At 45.1% G+C, this 22818-nt stretch overlaps 1 protein-coding gene across 2 annotated transcripts in view; it reads left to right on the top strand.

Annotated features, from left to right (window-relative positions):
* Positions 1-22818, top strand: part of rad50 (RAD50 homolog, double strand break repair protein) — a 181821-nt gene that overhangs the window by 139360 nt on the left and 19643 nt on the right. For both annotated transcript variants that reach the window (XM_068043937.1, XM_068043936.1), the window contains exons 21-22: positions 9045-9172; positions 11989-12213. In XM_068043937.1, the coding sequence (XP_067900038.1) occupies positions 9045-9172; positions 11989-12213 (353 nt within the window). The remainder of the gene's footprint in view (positions 1-9044; positions 9173-11988; positions 12214-22818) is intronic.

Here is a 22818-nt window from a genome sequence, read left to right as displayed (position 1 = left end):
TGAGAGTGGGGACAGAGAGAGAGCGAGACAGAGAGTGGGGACAGAGAGCGAGCGAGAGAGAGAGTGGGGACAGAGAGCGAGCGAGAGAGAGAGTGGGGACAGAGAGCGAGCGAGAGAGAGAGTGGGGACAGAGAGCGAGCGAGAGAGAGAGTGGGGACAGAGAGCGAGCGAGAGAGAGAGTGGGGACAGAGAGCGAGAGAGAGAGAGAGTGGGGACAGAGAGCGAGAGAGAGAGAGAGTGGGGACAGAGAGCCAGAGAGAGAGAGAGAGTGGGGACAGAGAGCGAGAGAGAGAGAGAGTGGGGAGACAGAGAGTCAGAGAGAGAGAGAGTGGGGGACAGAGAGAGAGAGAGGAGAGTGGGGACAGAGAGTGACAGAGAGAGGAGAGTGGGGACAGAGAGTGACAGAGAGAGAGAGTGGGGACAGAGAGTGAGAGAGAGAGAGAGTGAGGACAGAGAGTGAGAGAGAGAGAGAGAGTGAGGACAGAGAGTGAGAGAGAGAGAGAGTGGGGACAGAGAGTGAGAGAGAGAGAGAGAGTGGGGACAGAGAGTGAGAGAGAGAGAGTGTGGGGACAGAGAGTGAGAGAGAGAGTGGGAACAGAGAGTGAGAGAGCGAGTGGGAACAGAGAGTGAGAGAGAGGAGTGGGAACAGAGAGTGAGAGAGAGAGTGGGGACAGAGAGTGAGAGAGAGAGTGGGGACAGAGAGTGAGAGAGAGTGGGGACAGAGAGTGAGAGAGAGTGGGGACAGAGAGTGAGAGAGAGTGGGGGACAGAGAGAGAGAGTGGGGGAGACAGAGAGAGAGAGAGAGAGAGTGGGGACAGAGAGAGAGAGAGAGAGTGGGGACAGAGAGAGAGAGAGAGAGAGAGAGTGGGGACAGAGAGAGAGAGAGAGAGAGAGTGGGGGACAGAGAGAGAGAGAGAGAGAGTGTGGGGACAGAGAGAGAGAGAGAGAGAGTGGGGACAGAGAGAGAGAGAGAGTGGGGACAGAGAGAGAGAGAGTGGGGACAGAGAGTGAGAGAGAGAGTGGGGACAGAGAGTGAGAGAGAGAGAGAGTGAGGACAGAGAGTGAGAGAGAGAGAGAGAGAGAGTGGGGACAGAGAGTGAGAGAGAGAGAGAGAGAGAGTGGGGACAGAGAGTGAGAGAGAGAGAGAGAGTGGGGACAGAGAGTGAGAGAGAGAGAGTGTGGGGACAGAGAGTGAGAGAGAGAGAGTGTGGGACAGAGAGTGAGAGAGAGAGAGTGTGGGGACAGAGAGTGAGAGAGAGTGGGAACAGAGAGTGAGAGAGAGTGGGAACAGAGAGTGAGAGAGAGTGGGGACAGAGAGAGAGTGGGGACAGAGAGAGAGAGAGAGAGAGTGGGGGACAGAGAGAGAGAGAGAGAGAGAGAGAGTGGGGACAGAGAGAGAGAGAGAGAGAGTGGGGACAGAGAGAGAGAGAGAGAGTGGGGACAGAGAGAGAGAGAGAGAGTGGGGACAGAGAGAGAGAGAGAGAGTGGGGACAGAGAGAGAGAGAGAGTGGGGACAGAGAGAGAGAGAGAGAGAGAGAGAGAGAGTGGGGACAGAGAGAGAGAGAGAGAGAGAGAGTGGGGACAGAGAGAGAGAGAGAGAGTGGGGACAGAGAGAGAGAGAGAGAGAGTGGTGGACAGAGAGAGAGAGTGGGGACAGAGAGTGACAGAGAGAGAGAGTGGGGACAGAGAGAGAGAGTGGGGACAGAGAGAGAGAGTGCGGACAGAGAGCGAGAGAGAGAGAGAGAGAGTGGGGACAGAGAGCGAGAGAGAGAGAGTGGGGACAGAGAGCGAGAGAGAGAGAGAGTGGGGACAGAGAGAGAGAGAGTGGGACAGAGAGCGAGAGAGAGAGAGGTGGGGACAGAGAGCGAGAGAGAGAGAGAGTGGGACAGAGAGCAAGAGAGAGAGAGTGGGGACAGAGAGCGAGAGAGAGAGAGAGTGTGGGACAGAGAGAGAGAGTGGGGACAGAGAGAGGAGAGTGGGGACAGAGAGAGAGAGTGGGGACAGAGAGAGAGAGTGGGGACAGAGAGAGAGAGTGGGGACAGAGAGAGAGAGTGGGGACAGAGAGAGAGAGTGGGGACAGAGAGCGAGAGTGGGGACAGAGAGCGAGAGAGAGAGAGAGAGTGGGGACAGAGAGCGAGAGAGAGAGAGAGAGTGGGGACAGAGAGCGAGAGAGAGAGAGAGAGTGGGGACAGAGAGCGAGAGAGAGAGAGAGAGTGGGGACAGAGAGCGAGAGAGAGAGAGAGAGTGGGGACAGAGAGCGAGAGAGAGAGAGAGAGTGGGGACAGAGAGCGAGAGAGAGAGAGAGAGTGGGGACAGAGAGCGAGAGAGAGAGAGAGAGTGGGGACAGAGAGCGAGAGAGAGAGAGAGAGTGGGGACAGAGAGCGAGAGAGAGAGAGAGAGTGGGGACAGAGAGCGAGAGAGAGAGAGAGAGTGGGGACAGAGAGCGAGAGAGAGAGAGAGAGTGGGGACAGAGAGCGAGAGAGAGAGAGAGTGGGGACAGAGAGCGAGAGAGAGAGAGAGTGGGGACAGAGAGCGAGAGAGAGAGAGAGTGGGGACAGAGAGCGAGAGAGAGAGAGAGTGGGGACAGAGAGCGAGAGAGAGTGGGGACAGAGAGCGAGGGAGAGAGAGAGTGGGGAAGAGAGCGGGGAGAGAGAGAGTGGGGACAGAGAGCGAGAGAGAGAGTGGGACAGAGAGCGAGCGAGAGAGAGAGTGGGGACAGAAGCGAGCGAGAGAGAGAGTGGGGACAGAGAGCGAGCGAGAGAGAGAGTGGGGACAGAGAGCGAGCGAGAGAGAGAGTGGGGACAGAGAGCGAGCGAGAGAGAGAGAGAGTGGGGACAGAGAGAGAGAGAGAGTGGGGACAGAGAGAGAGAGAGAGTGGGGACAGAGAGAGAGAGAGAGAGAGTGGGGACAGAGAGTGAGAGAGAGAGTGGGGACAGAGAGAGAGAGTGGGGACAGAGAGAGAGAGTGGGGACAGAGAGAGAGAGAGTGGGGACAGAGAGAGAGAGAGAGAGAGTGGGGACAGAGAAGAGAGAGAGAGAGAGTGGGACAGAGAGAGAGAGAGAGTGGGGACAGAGAGAGAGAGAGAGTGGGGACAGAGAGAGAGAGAGAGAGAGTGGGACAGAGAGAGAGAGTGGGGGACAGAGAGCGAGAGAGAGAGAGAGTGGGGACAGAGAGAGAGAGTGGGGACAGAGAGAGAGAGAGAGAGTGGGGACAGAGAGCGAGAGAGAGAGAGAGTGGGGACAGAGAGAGAGAGTGGGGACAGAGAGCGAGAGAGAGAGAGAGAGAGTGGGGACAGAGAGCGAGAGAGAGAGAGGTGGGGACAGAGAGCGAGAGAGAGAGAGAGAGAGTGGGGACAGAGAGCGAGAGAGAGAGAGAGAGAGTGGGGGACAGAGAGAGAGAGAGAGAGTGGGGACAGAGAGCGAGAGAGAGAGAGAGAGAGTGGGGACAGAGAGCGAGAGAGAGAGAGAGAGAGTGGGACAGAGAGCGAGAGAGAGAGAGAGTGGGGACAGAGAGCGAGAGAGAGAGAGAGTGGGGACAGAGAGCGAGAGAGAGAGAGAGTGGGGACAGAGAGCGAGAGAGAGAGAGAGTGGGGACAGAGAGCGAGAGAGAGAGAGAGTGGGGACAGAGAGCGAGAGAGAGAGAGAGTGGGGACAGAGAGCGAGAGAGAGAGAGAGTGGGGACAGAGAGCGAGAGAGAGAGTGGGGACAGAGAGCGAGAGAGAGAGAGAGTGGGACAGAGAGCGAGAGAGAGAGAGAGTGGGGACAGAGAGCGAGCGAGAGAGAGAGAGTGGGGACAGAGAGCGAGAGAGAGAGAGAGTGGGACAGAGAGCGAGCGAGAGAGAGAGTGGGGACAGAGAGCGAGCGAGAGAGAGAGTGGGGACAGAGAGCGAGCGAGAGAGAGAGTGGGGACAGAGAGCGAGCGAGAGAGAGAGTGGGGACAGAGAGCGAGCGAGAGAGAGAGTGGGGACAGAGAGCGAGCGAGAGAGAGAGTGGGGACAGAGAGCGAGAGAGAGAGAGAGTGGGACAGAGAGCGAGAGAGAGAGAGAGAGTGGGGACAGAGAGCGAGAGAGAGAGAGTGAGAGAGAGAGAGTGGGGACAGAGAGCGAGAGAGAGAGAGAGTGTGGACAGAGAGAGAGAGAGAGAGGGGACAGAGAGCGAGAGAGAGAGAGAGTGGGGACAGAGAGCGAGAGAGAGAGAGAGTGGGACAGAGAGCGAGAGAGAGAGAGAGTGGGGACAGAGAGCGAGAGAGAGAGAGAGTGGGGACAGAGAGCGAGAGAGAGAGTGGGGACAGAGAGCGAGAGAGAGAGTGGGGACAGAGAGCGAGAGAGAGAGTGGGGACAGAGAGCGAGAGAGAGAGTGGGGACAGAGAGCGAGAGAGAGAGTGGGGACAGAGAGCGAGAGAGAGAGTGGGGACAGAGAGCGAGAGAGAGAGTGGGGACAGAGAGCGATGAGAGAGAGTGGGGACAGAGAGCGAGAGAGAGAGTGGGGACAGAGAGCGAGAGAGAGAGAGTGGGGACAGAGAGCGAGAGAGAGTGGGGACAGAGAGCGAGAGAGAGTGGGGACAGAGAGCGAGAGAGAGTGGGACAGAGAGCGAGAGAGAGTGGGGACAGAGAGCGAGAGAGAGTGGGGACAGAGAGCGAGAGAGAGTGGGGACAGAGAGAGAGCGAGAGTGGGGACAGAGAGAGAGAGAGAGTGGGGACAGAGAGAGAGAGAGTGGGGACAGAGAGAGAGAGAGTGGGGACAGAGAGAGAGAGAGTGGGGACAGAGAGCGAGAGAGAGGGGGACAGAGAGCGAGAGGAGTGGGAGGAGCGAGAGAGTGGGGACAGAAGCGAGGAGTGGGGACAGAGAGCGAGAGAGAGTGGGGACAGAGAGCAGAGAGAGTGGGACAGAGAGAGAGAGAGTGGGGACAGAGAGAGAGAGTGGGGACAGAGAGAAGAGGGGGGACAGAGAGAGTGAGAGAGAGAGTGGGGACAGAGAGAGTGAGAGAGAGAGTGGGGACAGAGAGAGTGAGAGAGAGAGTGGGGACAGAGAGAGAGAGAGAGAGTGGGGACAGAGAGAGAGAGAGAGAGTGGGGACAGAGAGAGAGAGAGAGAGTGGGGACAGAGAGAGAGAGAGAGAGAGTGGGACAGAGAGAGAGAGAGAGTGGGGACAGAGAGAGAGAGAGTGGGACAGAAAGAGAGAGAGAGAGTGGGGACAGAAGAGAGAGAGAGAGTGGGGACAGAAAGAGAGAGAGAGTTGGGGACAGAAAGAGAGAGAGAGAGTGCTATCATCAATATCCACATATCAATGATGGTAATGAGAGCAGAGGAAGAAGCAGTTTCATAGTGACCTGGAACTCCATCAGTGAACAAACCCTTAATAAGTTTGATTTTAAACCTTCTGAAGTTTGCTATTCTCCCTGTCAGAGGCAAAGCTAAGAAACTACAGCGATGACATGAGAACATTGATGTGGATATTGATAGCACTTGTTTCAGGAACAGTTTTGCAATCATCAGACTGACTTATCCTACTTCAGATTTCATGTCATTCATGCAAAATGTAAATTCAGCATTAGCGGCATACACGTCAGATGTACTACCATTGTCATCTTCGATCAAATGAATAGATCATTCCATCATTATGGCAAAGCTTTCAACAGAGGCCCAATGAGCTCGTGGGCAGGTCACCCAGTGCGGACCCAGATGGACTGAAGAGGAGGCATCATGGGAGACATGTGACAACAGAAACTGGCTAACCCAGACCGTCTGTTTGGGTCTATGAAAGATGTCAGAGAGGCTGCATGTCCCAGATTCGTCTTTATAATCATTTGGACAGTCATCGAGACTGATTCTCTTCAACAGCACCAAGTATAAAGGTCTACTGCTACCACCTGCCCTTCTTAAAGCTAAATTCCAGATTATGACCTTTAGATATGGGACCTGCCGTTTTAGAACTTCTTAAAAGAAAATCTTAATTTAAGAAGCAGTGATAAGTTATTCCAGGCAGTTCTCAGTCTTTACAGGAGACTGCCATACTAGTTTAGAAAACATTTTACTGTTCCAAAAATGGAAATTACATTCATCTGCCGAGCTGCACTTTCAGTCAGCATATTGATGGGACTTTTGAAGATTCACTGAACTATATCTGTGTGGCTAGATAGATCTCACAGATAAGTGTTTCTTTATAACACTTTTATTTAATTTAGTTGGGGAGCACTCAAAAAGCTTTTACCAACAAAAATAATCCTTCAAGATGCAAGATAAAAGTTTTTTTTAATTTAAAAGTATTTAAGGGGTTGTTGTGGGTTGAGGGGTGGGAACCAAAAATAGGCAGTACATTCCTGCAAGTAGGTTATCATCAGAATCCAAAATAGACAGGAAATTATTAGAGTTCTTGTGATTGAGAATAGTTTATTTCTTTGAAAAGAATATTCATGCAGGTTATCATTTATTTAAGGGGCACAAGTGTGGCACAGATACGATGGGCCAAGTGGCCTCTTTCTGTGCCATAAACTCTCTATGATTAAGTAGTAGAATTTTTATGCTACTCAAAAGTAAGAAATTGTTTTCTATTTTTCTTTCACATCCAGTAACGATCTGCACTTCCTGCTCAGAGTCAGGGTAAAACCTCCCGCAGTTACCCAACAAAACATCGAAAAACGTCTAAATAAAAGCACGATTCCGTGTCGTCTTTGCCCTCTGGTTCCACCACTGTGACAATTCCATTTCTCACACCAACTGCCCTTGTTAGATGTTTGAGCACCGCCACTAATTAACACAAAGTTAAGGGTAGTTTCGGATTGTGAACTCTTATCTATGAGGAAGTGGATTCAATTGATTTAATTGGGATGCTTGCATCTGACACAAGTGACCAGGATCCCATTTGACTCGGGCAGGTTCAAATCTAGGCTTCAGACAGAGGGAGGAATGATAATATAATTGACTGATGCCCAACCAGCAAAATACATGTTGGACTGAGTTTGTGCCGTCATTTCAGTGTGTGCTGTTTATGTAATTTTGCTGTATCTTTTTTTTTACAAATACTTATTTGTACAGCTATTAAAATTGAGCAAGTACCCAATGGCTTTGCTCGCCTGCCTCTCCTCCAGCAGATACTGATTCATGTTAGTTAATATGTGGCCATTCTTCATGATTTCTTATCAGAGTTACAAATAATATCCTATGTGACTGTGACAAAGATAAACTTTCCCTCCTCGTCCTTCTCGAACTGTCTGCAGCCTTTGACATGGTTGACCACACCATCCTGCTCCCAACTCCTCTACGCTGTCATCCATCTGAGTGGGACTGCTCTCACCTAGCTCCATTCTGATCTGTCTAACTGTAGCCAGAGAATCACTTGTAATGGCTTCTGTTCCAGCTCCTGCATCATTACCTCTGGTGTCCTCCAGGCATCTATCCTTGGCCCCCCTCCTATGTCCCTCGGCGATATCACCTGAAAGCACAGCATTAGTTTTCACGCATGCTGACGACACTCAGCTTGACCTCACCAACACTTCTGTTGACTCCTCCAATGTTGCTAAATTATCAGACTGCTTATCTGACATCCAGTACTGGATGAGCAGAAATTTCCGCCGATTAAATATTGGGAAGACTGGAGCCCTTGTTTTCAGTCCCTGCTCTAAACTCCATTCCCTAGCTACCAACTCCATTCCTTAGCTACCAACTCTGTTCCTCTCCCTAGCAACAGTCTGAGATTAAGCCAGTCTGTTCTCAACCTTGATGACACATTTGGCCCCGAGATGAGCTTCTGAACTCATATTCGTGCCATCACTAAGACGACTATTTCCACCTCCGTTACATAGCCCGGCTTCGCCCCGTCTCAGCTTATCTGCTGCCGAAACCCTCATTCACGCCTTCGTTACCTCTAGACTTGACTATTCCAATGCACTCCTGGCTGGTCTCCCACATTCTACTCTCCGTAAACCTGAGATCATCCAAAACTCTGCTGCCTAGGTCCCATTTCCCTCTCACCCCTGTGCCCACTGACCTACATTGGCTCCCGGTCAAGCAACGTCTTGATTTTAAAATTCTCATTGTCATTTTTAAATTCCTCCATGGTATCGCCCCCTTCTTGTCTCTGTAATCTCCTCCAGCCCCACAACCCTCCATATCTGTGCTCCTCTAATTCTGGCCTCATCTGGATCCCTGATTTTGATCACTGCACCATTGGTGGCCGTGCCTTCAGTTGCCTAGGCCCCAAGCTCTGGAATACCCTATCTATACCTCTCCACCTCTGTACCTCACTTCCCTCTTTTAAGACACTTCTTAAAACCAACCTGCTTGACCAAGTTTTTGGTCATCTGACCTAATATCTCCTTTTGTGGCTCAGTGTCATACTTTGTTTCATAATGCACCTGTGAAGTGCCTTGGGACATATTATTACATTGAAGGCACTATATAAATATAAGTTGTTGTTGTTGAGTCAGATGATTTATGTTGGCAGGCTATTATGTTGTGGCCAACATACAGCTGAGCTCAACTCTGTCCTTGCCCATTATGTACAGCTTCCAACAGAAGTCGCAGGGTAACGAGTGAGTCTGTTGACCTTTCTCCCCTAGTCCAGTGGTGCCTGCAGCCTCTAACACTGCTACTATCACTCCAGGTGACCTTAGCTAACTTGATAGAAGCTTGGGATCATTCCTGTGTCCCCCTCTGTGCATGACTGAGTTCCACACCAGGCAATGGATTTACCAACTGAGCCATCAAGTAAATTCCATTATCTGGATGCTGATGCATCTTGCATCTTGGTAAATGTTGGCTGCTTTTGAGTGTACTTTGAAATATGTCAGGTGTTGTATTGAGCTCACAAAGCCATAACATTTTACACAAAGCAAAGGGTCTACACTCAATGTAAATCCATCTTTCCTCTTTACCAATGCTGATGGGCAGGATCTGTGTTCCCAGCAATTTTCTGTTTTGATTTCAGTTTCCTGGCATTAGCTTTTCAGTTTTTGTTTCTTTAAATGCATACCTGGTGAATAAATGCTATTCAAAATATGCAAGATTATATTTCTCTCTTTTTTCTGTTCTCTTTCCTCACCTCCAGCTTGAGGAGCGGTGGTTGCAGGATAACTTGACATTGCGGAAGAGGATGGAAGAATTGAAAGGTGTAGAGGCCAAGAGGAAGGAACGACTGAAGGACTTGGGAGAGATGAAAGTAATGCATCTCAGGAGGTACGGGAAAATCTAAATATACGGTAGAAGTTTCTTCCGATGCTGAATTGTTGCGACCTCTTAGTGCCAGTGATCTTCAAAACTGCATTTTAAGGTATGGCCAGATCTCGGCTGCCCTGGGCTGAAGGGAACTTGTTTAGAATCATAGAAAAATTACAGCACAGAAGGGCGTCATTCAGCCCATTGTGTCCATGCCAGCCGAAAAAACTAGCCGTCCAATCTAATCTCACCTTCCAGCACTTGGTCCATATCCTTGCAGGTTACAGCACTTCAGGGGCATGTCCAGGTACCTTTTAAAAGAATTGAGGGTTTCTGCCTCCACCACTGATAGGGCAGTGAATTCCAGCCACCCACCACCCTCTGGATGAAAAAGCTTTTCCTCATGTCCCCTCTAATCCTTCTGCCAATCATCTTAAATCTGTGCCCCCTTGTTGGAAAGCTTGTAAAATGGAAATAACACTCGTAAGATATCCAGTAGGGCAAGATGGCTTTTTTTTTGTGGAACACTTTCAACCTTAAGTGCATGATCCACTTGAAAACACCATTGGTGCAGTTGTGCCACCGTTTTGAAACCTCAAAACGTGAAATCAACTGTATAGATCTTTGTCCATGTAATATGGCTTTTCCTTTCAGTGACCATATTCCATGGTAGACAATCAATTATAAACTCCTTCAGGAAGTTTGAAATTTCTCCCTACACCGTGAGGCAATTGTGACTCCAAAATGGAAAAAGCTGTCAGGTTTTTGGGGGGGGATTTTGAAGTACTTTTGTGAATGAGCGGGATGGAATTGCTTAATGCATATTACAGTTTGACAACGGGGAAGAAAATAATAAAATAAGATTTAACTTTGTATATTCAATACCAGTATGGTATTGTGTCATCAGATAGAGTGCAATTTATTCACTCTAATGCTCGAGGTTAGTGCAGCATTGCTCTAGAGTTAAATCTATCAAACTTCACAGGAATGTAAGTGTACAACCATTATTCCCAATGTTGTGCTAGTTAAGAAAATACATTAAAGCATATGTGCATGTAGAGAAGACTGTGGGGACAGCTTGGGTGTTTTAATACCTCTGTAGAGGTATTTCAGTATTCATGTTTGGTTGTTAAGTAAATCAAAACTTAATCCATCATTTCCTCCTCTAACAATCTTTCCCAGGCATACTTTCCTCCCTCAGTCTGTAATCTGTGCTTCCTTATGTAACTTGATTTTTAAAACCCAAGTTTGGTGTCACCTTGCCAGTGTTTCTTGGTTTGACCTACTTTCTGTCCTCTTTTCTACCTTGGTTTTTTTTTACACTGTGGATTTTGGTTCTTCATAAACCTTTCTCAATCTTGAATATTCCTTACAGTCAATTAATTTGCTGCCTTTTGTTCTGCACTGAATCAGAATGTTCTTTGGTAGAAAATTTGAAGGAGAAAGGTGATGTTGAAATAAAAACAAGAAATGCTGGAACCACTCAGCAGGTCTGGCAGCATCTGTGGAAAGAGAAGCAGAGTTAACGTTTCGGGTCAGTGACCCTTCTTCGGAACTGGCAAATATTAGGAATGTCAAAGGTTATAAGCAAGTGAGGCGGGGGTGGGGCAAGAGATAACAAAGGAGAAGGTATAGATTGGACAAGGCCACATAGCTGACCAAAAGGTCATAGAGCAAAGGCAAACATATGTTAATGGTGTGTTGAAAGACAAAGCATTAGTACAGATAGGGTGTTAACAGACTGAAGATTGACCAGCAGCAAGTACAAACATGAAAAAAAAACAGTGGGTAAGCAAACTGAACAAACTAAGATGAAATGAAATAAAGGTGATGTTGAAGTTATTTGTGTGAATAGTGCACATGTAGATTGTCAATAAGGTGCTGATGTAATGAAAAGTGCAGTGTTGAACAACTGTATTTATTAGCTCAATAATAAGAACAAAAGATATGTAATGACAAAAGACCATTCAACCCTTTGAACTTATCCTTTCCACTCAAATCGCTCTATCCTGGATTCTATCCAACCCAGTGAATGCATGAGGAAGAGTCAACCACAAGCTTCCGTTAACCCTTGTAAGTCTTTAAGCAAAGAAAGAGCTTGCATTTATATAGTGATTTTTCACATTCTCAGCACATCCCAAAGCACAGTGCAGACATTTTGAAGTGTAGTCATTGCTGTTGCATAGGCAAATATGGCAGCTGATTTGTGCACAGCAAGCTCACGCAAATAGCAGCAAGATAAGCAACCAGATAATCTGTTTTAATGCTGAGTTTTTTTTTTGAGGAACCAATATTGGCCAGGACACTAAGAAAACTCCCCTACTGTTCTAGGAATAGTGCCACTGGATCGTGTACTGGCACCTGAGAGGACAGATAGGGCCTGAAGTTGCCATCTCATTGAAAAGAGGGCAACTCTAACAACGCACCGTTCCTTCAGTCCCGAACCGAAATGTCAGCCAAGTTGGTGTGCTGAAATCTTGGACTATTGTTTCAATCCATTACCTTTGACTCAGGCAAGAGTGCTACCACTGAGCAAAGACTGAAACTTAAGAATACTAACTCTGTTTTCTACTAGCCTATGTACATGTCTACTGCATGAAACTGTATTGAAGATGGGAGAGAAAGGGTGTCCTCCTGTACATCTCTATAGACATATTAGCCTACGAAAGACAAGATTTTCCTTTTGTTCTGGTCAAAATCAAGGTGTATTTATTTCCAAAATCTCTTGATGTATGAAGCCTGTCGGTACTTGTACGCGCTGCTGCCTATTCTGAGTCATGAACTTGTTATTTTTGTTTTCGACATGTGTAAGGCAAGTATTTTCTTTTAACCGGCAGTGAACGGAAACAGCTGGAAGAGCGACTGGACGATTTCAAGAAAAATCGCAATCTGGCTCAAGGGCGGCAGAAAGGTTTTGAGGAGGAAATCCTTCATTTCAGAAAGGAGCTGAGAGAGCCTCAATATAAAGATGCCAAGGAAAAGTTCAGAGAAATGATGATCATAATGAGAACAACTGAACTGGCTAACAAGGACCTAGATATTTATTACAAGGCACTAGACCAGTAAGTAGAAGGCTGTATTCTAGGATGCCATAAATATTCTTGTTCTGCCATGTGATAAAAGTGTAGCAATGAACCTTTTACCTTGTATTATAGCCTCAACACATAGTTTAGGATATTTTATTATATTGGAAGATACCTTGCTTGCTTAGCTGTAGGGATAACCTCGTTTCCCATCTGAAAGAGATGATAGAGAAGTCCCTGAAATTCCCATGAACTTTGGAAAGGATAAGATTACACTAAAGTTTCAATACTTATTTCAACAGCAACAACGTGTAGTTATATAGTACCTTTTAAAGCAGTAAAAAGTCCCAAGGCATTATCAGGGAGGGCTTTTTCAGTGCAGGGTAGCCTAAAATTGCACCTAAAATAAAAGCAAAGTGCTGGAAATACTCAGCGGGTCAAGCAGCATCTGTGGAGAGAGAAGCAGAGTTAACATTTCATCAGAACTGGCAACAGTTAGAAAAGAATTATTAAGCAAGTGAAGGGGGTTGGGGGGGATAGTGGGGAATAGAACAAAAGGGCAGGTGTCTGATAGGGCAGAGGGCAGGAGAGATTAAATAACAAAGCTGTCATGGGGCAAAGATATGTTTTTATCTAAAATTGCACCTATTGTGATACATACTAATTGGGGGTAAATAGAAATCAAGCTGGCCCTTTTTAAAAAAAATCTCAAAGTGTTTGTAATGTATTTTAGTTATTGCCACATGGGATCCTCATGCAAGTTTACACCAGCATGCTGTGTTCAGCTTCCTACGTTATCCGGTTTCAATCTTGGCTTCAGAAGAACCAGATCTTTCGGCCTGTCTCAAAGCAATGAACATATCCATAAAGCATCATCCTTAGCTTAGACACACATACTAGTAAGTTAGTGAAAGTGGCTAAATATTTATCTAGGAATATTGGGGTAAATTTTAAAATTGCAGCCCAGGCATAAGACTTGCATTGCAGATACACTGCCTGTTATGGACGCGGTCGAATTTCATTCCCATTGAGTTCAACTTCAGTTTTACACCTAGGAGACAAAGTGAAAGTCTACTGAAGTGTGGCTCCGTTCTCCAACATGTATACTTTTTATGCCGTATTTATTAATTGTCAGTCTATCTGCTTATTGATCATGTGATCCACGTATAATGGAAACATTCTCGGGCAAATCATAGTTATTAAGATCTCTGTATAAGTGATCAGTCGTTGCCGATAATTTTTAATCCAAGTCTTCTGGAGGTCAGAATCATGAGCATATTCGTAGCCAGAACTAGAGAAAGTATAATGAATATATTTGTGTGGATAGTATGAATTGTAGCAGCCACAAAAAGTTCAGCAGAATTGTTCATTGTTACACCACTGAAACAGGCATTTGGGCAACGAGCCTATATTAACATTTTTCTCCACTTGGACCATCTAGTCTATCCTCACTTGCTGCTCACTTCTCTAGTTCATTTTATGTTCCTCTTTTTAAAAAGCTACTATCTAATTCCCTGTTTTTTAATCCTTCTGTGTTTGTGACAAAGAATTCCACATTCTAACCAACGAGAGTATTTCTAACCTCACCAGTGATCAGTTAAGAAATTCTTCCACTACTGTTCCTGTGGCAATAGCACCAGTATTGACTGCCAACACTGGTGTGCACTTCACAGTGTGCTTTGTGTGAAGCCTTGTTATTGATTTTGAAACTGTACCATTGAATTGGTCTGGAAAAGCCCTTGCCGTCCAGTCATGTCTTAGGTTTGAGTCCTATGTTGCACTGCATGAATCCATCTTCCTCTGTCAAGTGAGCTTCATTGGTTCTGTTGAAAGAAGGGTCATGGGAAAACAACAGCTTGTATTTATATCGCTCCTTTAATGCAGTAAAACATCCTGAGGCACTTCACAGGTGCATTATCAAACAAAATTTGACCTCCACCATAAGGAAATATTAGGACAAGCAACATAGATTTTAAGGAAATAAAAGCAAAATACTGCAGTTCAATAATTTCAGAGCATGACAGGCCCCCTTTTTTATTTTTAGCTATTTTTAAAAATTTATTTTATTTCATTTTCTTTATTTTTTTTAAACCATGTGCCAACCCTCTGCTTTTTTTGTCATGTTTGTGCTTTGGGCCAGATTTTTCTATTTTTTCTGTCAATTAACACCCTCTCTGCACTAATGCTTTGTCTTTCACCACACCATTATCATACTGTTTACCTTTGCTCCATGACCTTCTTGTCAGTTATTCACTGTGACCTTGTCCTATCAACACCTCTTTTGTTATCTGAAGGGTCACTGACCTGAAACGTTAACTCTGCTTCTCTCTCCACAGATGCTGCCAGATCTGCTGAGTATTTCTTGTCTTTATTACAGATTTTAAGAAGCACGCTAAAGCAGGAGAGAGAGGTGGGGAGATTTAGCGAGGAAATTCCAGATTTTTAGGGCCAAGGAACCTGAAGGCACAGTCAGCAATGGTGAAGCAATTAACATCGGGGATGCTCCAGAATTTGAATTTTAAAATAAAAACAGCTTTATTTTGCAAGCCATCCTTCTTAAATATTGATTTTGGTTGACTGATGGCCTGTCATTGACTGATGCTGTGGCAATAAATCCACCATCTGGACCAAGCTGGTTTTGACATTGAGGAGTATGTGGCAGCCTGTAGTGATGTGGAAAAATGAGGATAAACTATATGTTAGTATGGTGTAAGTCTTGTTTTCCCATTGATTTTTAAATTCAATTTAATTTAGATGAACATTATTTGTTGTACTCATAGTTTTCCAAATTGAAGTTCCGTTCAATATTCCAGCATAAGGGCGGCACAGTGGCGCAGTGGTTAGCACCGCAGCCTCACAGCTCCAGGGACCCGGGTTCGATTCTGGGTGCTGCCTGTGTGGAGTTTGCAAGTTCTCCCTGTGTCTGCGTGGGTTTCCTCCGGGTGCTCCGGTTTCCTCCCACATGCCAAAGACTTGCAGGTTGATAGGTTAATTGGCCATTATAAATTGCCCCTAGTACAGGTAGGTGGTAGGGAAATATATAGGGACAGTTGGGGATGTGACAGGAATATGGGATTAGTGTAGGATTCGTATAAATGGGTGGTTAATGGTCGGCACAGACTCGGTGGGCCGAAGGGCCTGTTTCAGTGCTGTATCTCTAAACTAAAAACTAAACATAATTATCTTGCAAAATTACGGAGAGGTTTAAAAACTTCCGAAGGAGTCATGCTTCTTCCTAAGTTATATCTTAAGGATTGTGAGCAGTAGCATAAACGTAAACTCGAAGGCAGAGGACTTGGGCATTCTCATTTTGGCTGAAAGCACAATCAGGATTCACGCTACCAGTCAGTATTGAGCTTTTGTTCACCAGTGTTGGAGATGGTGACAGATTTGTTTGCGGAGTGGAAATGCTTCATCATTGATGCCACTTACGTCATTCCGTTTTGGTTTGCTAGAATGGGTGGATGAGTTGTGGAAGGAAAAAATTATTGTGGTGAATTTAAGATCTAAGAGGGCAAAATGAAAGATCTTTATATAATGCATTTTTTACTGGTGTATTGCAAAGGGTCTTTGTCATAATAATAATGCAGAGCTGTTTGTGAAATTCAGCATTTTTCATAACAGGAAAGTGACGAGATGACGAGATATGTCAGTCGCCGCTAATCATCTAACTTGTCTAGACAACCACTACTCTGTAGCTGTTGCATCTTTCTGTAATTTGCCTGCAAAGTTGCTCCTCTAACTCCTTCCCACTATTTGGTAGCTTATAGTATACACCTGGAAGGATAATAGCTCCTTTAATATTCCTTAACTCTAACCAAATAAATTCTGCCTTTGACCCCTCAGCTACATCATCTCTTTCCAGTGCTCTAATAGTGTCTTTGATCAGTAGTGCCACCCTGCTGTACTTGTTTACCTTTCTGTCTTTCCTGAATACCTTGAACCAGGAATATTAATTACCCAGTCCTCCTTTCCTTTGTACCTGGTCTCTGATACTGGCATTATATCATAGCCCCATGTGGTAACTTGTGCCAGCAGCTCACCAACCTTATTTAACACGCAGCATGCATTTACTCACATGCACTCCAAACCCATCCTGGACTGGCTCACATTTGCCTGCTGTGTGATCCCTCCTGTTTCTGACCTATTCTTTACTCTAGTACTATTTGTCTCTATGCACTTTGCTTCATTCCTAGTACTCCTCCCTTGACGAATTAGCTTGAACCAGCCCCTGCAGCACTAGTTAACCTCCCTGCACGGACATTATCCCAGTTCTGCTGAGCTGCAACCCTGACCATCATGAACAGGTCCCTCCTGCCCCAGAACTGATCTCAATTCCCCAGGAGTCTGAAGTCTGCCCACCTGCACCATTTCTCTAGCCACTATTCCTATACTCACTAGTTCAGGACACTGGGAGTAATCTGCTGATTATTACATTTATGGTCTTAGTTTTTAATTACATTTTCTAGCTTCTGAAACTGACTACAGGATCTCGACCCTTTTCCTTCCTATGACATTGGGTCACACGTGGACGTTGAATTCTGGATGTTCTACTTTCCCCCCTCTTAACGTGTTCTGTAGCCTCTGTGTTCTTGTACATGTCTATGATTCCACAACTCCTTATGACTTTATTAATTAGTGACTTGCTGTGAGAAGTTTGGCTGCTCGTGTTTCCTACATTACAGCAGTGGCTACTCTTCAATGCTTCAAAACATTTTGGGATGTCATGTCATGTTAAACAGCTCATGTAATCTAGTAGAGAATATTAAAGTGTTGTTTTTAAGTCCTAACACAAAAGCGAATTACTGCAGATGCTGGAAATCTGGAATAAGAACAGAAAATGCTGGAAATACTCAGCAGGTCTTGCAGCATCTGTCAAGAAAGAAACAGAGATAACGTTTCTGGTCAATGACCTTGCATCGGCTGGATGAGTGCAGCTCCAACAACACTCAAGAAGCTCGACACCATCCAATGTCAGAGCAGCCCGCTTGATCGGCACCCCATCCACCACCTTAAACATTCACACCCTCCACCACCGGCACACAGTGGCAGCAGTGTGTACCATCTAGAAGATGCACTGCAGCAACTTGCCAAGGCACCTTTGACAGCAGCTTCCAAACCCATGACCTCTACTGCCTAGAAGAACAAGGACAGCAGATGCATGGGTACACCACCACCTGCAAACCTCCGTCCAAATCACACACTATCCTGACTTGGAACTAAATCGCCATTCCTTCACTGTTACTGGGTCAAAATCCTGGAACTACCTTCCTAACAGCACTGTTGGTTTACCCACGCCACATGGACTGCAGCGGTTCAAGAAGGTGGCTCACCACCACCTTCTCGAGAGCAATTAGGGATGGGCAATAAATGCCAGCGATGCTTACATCCCGTGAATGAATAAAAAAACACCATACAGCATAGAAACAGGCTATTAGGCCCAAGTAGTCCATGCCAGCGTTTATGCTCCACTTGAAACTCCTCCCCACCCTGCTCATCTAACTCTACCAGTCTAACCCTCTATTCTCTTCTCCCTCTTACTATCTAGCCTTCCCTTAAATGCATCAATACCCTTCATCTCAACCACTCCCTGTGGTAGTGAGTTCCACATTCTCAGCACTCAGAGTAAAGAGGTTTCTTCTGAAATCCTTACTTGATTTCTCGGTGTCTGTCGTTTGTTTGGTGGTCACTAGTTTTGCTCTTCCTCACAAATGGGAACATTCTCTGTGTCTACTCTAAGAAAACCTTTCATAATTTTAAAGCCCTCTATTAGATCTCCCCTCAGGCTTCTTTTTTCAAACGACCCAGCCTGATCATCTCTGCTGATAGGTGTGACCTTGCAGTTGTGATATCATTCTTGTGAATCTTTTTTGCATCTACAGTGCCTCTGTATCCTTTTTATAATGTGGTGACACAGTTCTCAAGTTCAGCCATAGGAGCATTGCATATTAGTCCGGTCGTTTGTTGACCCCCATTTCCTACCCCACTCCATCCCCACACACATTTTCCTGAAAGAATGAATGGATAATAATCAGGAAGAGGAATTAAGGCTAATGTTTCCCATTTCCCTAGTGATGGGAGCTGAGGCCAATTATAGCACTTCACCTAAACCTTGACTGAGATCTAGATGATCACAGTCTGAGCTTTGAATCTGCTGCTAATTTTCTGGGTTATAAAGCTCAGGACTGCACAAGATGGTACACTTTCCACTAAGCCAGCCTTGTCCAATAGAAATCACTGACTAGCCACAGGTTTTTTAGCTACATGTACTAACATGCCTCATATACACTCACACAATACAGGTACATGTATCCAACAGATGCACCAAAAGGTCAAAGTACACAGAAACATTCCATGTGAATGAGTATTGTGATCACATGCCCAATGATTCTGTCTAACACTTTTTTTTATTTACTAATCAGAAATACAATTAGCCACATCTGGATTCCCAGTGTGGGTGATGGCTAATGTATTGGACAACATTGCACCAAACCATAGGGTAATGTAGGTGCATTCTATTGTAAAATTTGACCTCAAATTACATGAGTATAATGAGTGATGTCTACTATTGAGAGAAATTCTGTAGATAGTGATGTTTGTATTCTTAAAACTCTTTAAAAGTTCATTTAAAGAAAATACATATTTTTCAAGTTTACTAACTGAGGAAACACGTTTAAAATGGGCTTTCTATATTGTTGAAAATTTAATTGATCGTTGATATAGTGGTTTTGAGTCGAGGTTTGATTGATTAGTGAGATCCATCAAGGCAGGAAATCACAACTGTTTTATGTATTTTTAAAAGAACCGATGAAAACCCCTGATCATTAATCTTGTGTTAAAATCAGCATTTAAACAATGCTGAAATGCTGAATGACCAGAAAAGGTTCTGTTGCATCACTCGATTACACGTGACATAGGAAAGTCCTAGATTCAAATACAAGAAGCTTCCTTTTATTTGTATAATCTGAGTAGGTGTTTAAACAGTTCATCATGTGTGTTTTTGTTCTCAAAAGTATATATGGGCTTACAATGTATGCCTTAATTATTTTAAAATCATGGTGCTGTGTTTAATTTGTTTAATTACTCATTCCCTTTAAATGCACATTAATGTCATTAGCCTTATCTATGCCATAGAATCCTTAAGGTGACTGAAATGGGACTATCACGCTGGTGCACAAGTGGGTGCTTTTCTGATGTTGCAACTGAGGCATGTTTTTGGACTAGAGCTTTATTGGGTATCTAAGTGTATTGCATCTGACCCAGGAGTATTTGGTGCCAGCACCGGTATCTGAAAGGGTTAAATATTCTCCAGTGTTAACATGCAATGCCAAAATTTCAATTCAGATATTTTAATTTTTCTCACAAGTGCAAAGCATCACTCTGATGGTGGTCTTCTAGGTCTCATTATGGCATCATCAATTTAAGGAGCGCAGCACATCAGTCCAGCTTGTTTCTTCACTATTACTAGTCCAGACCTCAAGCTATTACTTTCACCTGACTATTCTAGATAGTGTGTGTCTCTCAAAAATTAATCCTGCAACTTCATCTCTTGCAATATAGTTAAGCCTGCTTGTAAGAACAATTTTTTTTTAAAATAATGTTGCTTCAGCTAGTTTGCATTTTAAGCACTTCAATCCTATTATAACACATTCTAAGGGATTAATGTAGGATTAGTATAAATGGGTGGTTGTTGGTCGGCACAGACTCGGTGGGCCGAAGGGCCTGTTTCAGTGCTGTATCTCTCTGACTCTAATAATCAATATGTGATTTAGGACAATAGGGATTACAGATAAACCAGCATCTATTCCAAAGACTCATTGGGGGTGAAATTAGTTGACAAGTGGCACTCACAGAAGTTCGTCAGTTCCCCAGGGATGGGCCATGCATGTAGCACCCCCACGGCACTGCCTACCTCCAGGAAATCAATGTAAGTCTACTTAGCGCCACTAGAACTGGCTACACAAAGGAATTTCTCCCCTGTAGCAAGCCCCCTGATTGGACCCAGAGAATACCTAGGATTTCAAGGGGGTGTTCAGCAAGTAATTGTGATGTTTAAAGTCAGAACTTGACTCGTCTCTATATAGTTTACACATGATAATTGAGTCACACTGATAGTCTGTTACACTATTGATTTAATTTTCTTCTGACATCTCCCGCATTGATACCTATTTGTGCTTTTAGGAGTATAGGAACAGGAGTAGGCCATTCAGTCCCTTGAGCCTGTTCCAATATTCATTTAGATCATGGCTAATCAGTAGCTCAACTTCATTTACCTGCCTTGGTTCCATATCATTCATTACCCTTACCGAACAAAAATCTCTCGGTCTCAGTTTTGAAATTTCCAATTGACTCCCAGTGTCAACAGCTTGTTGAAGAGAGAGTTGCAGATTCCGCTGCCCTTTGTTTGCAAAATGCTACCATTACCCCTGTATTTCCTAGCTCTAATTTTAAGGCCATGACGCGTTGTTCTGGACTCCTCCACCAGAGAAAACAGTTGCACTCCATCCACCCTTTCAAATCCTTTAATCATCTTAACAATAAAGACTAAATGGTATAGTTCCAGAAAGTGTACAGGGACAGAGAGACCTGGGGGTTCATGTGCATAGATCTTTAAAGGTGGCAGGACATTTTTTTTTATTATTATTTGTTTGGGGATGTGGGCGTCGCTGGCTTTGCCAGCATTTATTGCCCATCCCGAAGGTGGTGGTGAGCTGCCTCCTTGAACCGCTGCAGTCCTTGGGGTGTAGGTACACCAACAGTGCTGTTAGGAAGGGACTTCCTGGAGTTAGACCCAGCGACAGTGAAGGAACGGCGATATAGCTCCAAGTCAGGATGGTGTGTGGCTTGGAGGGGAACTTGCAGTTGGTGGTGTCTCATGCATTTGCTGCCCTTGTCCTTCTAGGTAGTGTTGGTTGCGGGTTTGGAAGGTGCTGTCGAAGAAGCCTTGCTGAATTGCTGCAGTGCATCTTGTAGATGGTGCACACTGCTGTCACTGTGCATCAGTGGTGGAGGGAGTGAATGTCGAAGGTGGTGGATGGGGTGCCAATCAAGCGGGTTGCTTTGTCCTGGGTGGTGTCGAGCTTCTTGAGTGTTGTTCGAGCTGCACCCATCCAGGCAAGTGGGGAGTATTCCATCACACTCCTGACTTGTGCCTTGTAGATGGTGGACAGGCTTTGGGAAGTCAGGAGGTGAGTTACTCGCTGCAGAATTCCCAGCCTCTGACCTCCTCCTGTACCCACAGTATTTATGTGGCTGGTCCAGTTCAGTTTCTGGTCGGTGGTATCTCCCAGGATGTTGATAGTAGGCGTTTCAGCAATGGTAATGCCATTGAACATCAAGGGGAGATGGTTAGATTCTCTCCTGTTTGAGATGGTCATTGCCTGGCACTTGTGTGGTGCGAATGTTACTTGCGACTTAATAAGGCATATGGGATCCTGGGCTTTATAAATAGGGTCATAGAGTTCAAAAGCAAGGAGGTTATGTTGAACCTTTACAAAACACTGTTTCAGCCTCAGCTGGAGAATTGTGTCCAATTCTGGGCACCACACTTTAGGACAGATGTGAAGACATTGGAGAGGATGCAGAAAAGATTCAGAAGAATAATTCTGGGGATGCAAGACTTCAGTTGATGGGGATAGATTGGAGAAGCTGGGGCTGTTCTCCTTAAACAGAAGATTGAGAAAAGATTTGATAGAGGTGTTAAATATCACGAGGGTGTTGGGCAGAGTAGATAGGGAGAAAAGTCCCATTGTCAGAAGGATTGAGAACCAACGGACGTTAATTTAAGGTGATTGGTAAAGGAAGCAATGACTACACAGGAAAAACTCTTTTACGCACTGAGTGGTTAGGATCTGGAATGCTCAGCCTGAGAGTGTGGTGGAGGCAGATTCAATTTTGGCTTTCAAAAGGGAATTGGATAATTATCAGAAGACAAAAAATTCGCAGGCCTACAGGGAAAAGGCAGGGGAGTGGGACTAGGTAAATTATTCTTAGAGCCAGCACTGACACGACAGGCTGAAAAGCCTCTTTCCGTGCTGTAACCATTCCAAGATTCTATGATTTGAGTACTTTCTCTATTCCATACCTTTAGTATATTTGAGTTTATCTCATCCATTTTAAATATTATGATTGACTTGGCCTGAGTATTCACTTGTGATGAAGTGATCCATAATGTAACAAGTTTTTATGTGAAAACGTTCCTTCTCAGCTCCCTCTTTATATGTCCAGTACAAAAACTGAGTTAAAGTCTTCCTGTTACTAATTCTCCGTGCAGTTAAATAACTACACCATTTGTTCTCTCAAATCCTTTTATAAGTTGAACACTTTTATTCGATCATACTTAATCTTTTATACATCAAATTAATAAAGTCCAATTTTAAACCTCTCATCATAACTAAATTATTGTATCCCATTGAATCTACTTTGAGCTTTTCTAGAGCATTGATGTATCTTTTAGTAATGGACTTCTCAAAATTGTGCACAGTAGCCTAATCAGCCTGTACTGTCTCATGATCACTTGTTTGCTTTTGCTTATCCAGGGCTCTGGTGATGATGAGCAAGCTCTCAGCTTGACCTTACTGCCTCTTTGCCTTTGCCCTTTTTTTTTGTTGAATTCTCCCATTCTGTGTTTTGCTCATTTATCCC

Source organism: Heterodontus francisci, chromosome 12, assembly GCF_036365525.1.
Source record: "Heterodontus francisci isolate sHetFra1 chromosome 12, sHetFra1.hap1, whole genome shotgun sequence".
Taxonomy (NCBI): domain Eukaryota; kingdom Metazoa; phylum Chordata; class Chondrichthyes; order Heterodontiformes; family Heterodontidae; genus Heterodontus; species Heterodontus francisci.
The sequence above is the reverse complement of the archived record's forward strand: the minus strand, read 5'-3'. Positions and strand labels throughout refer to the sequence as shown.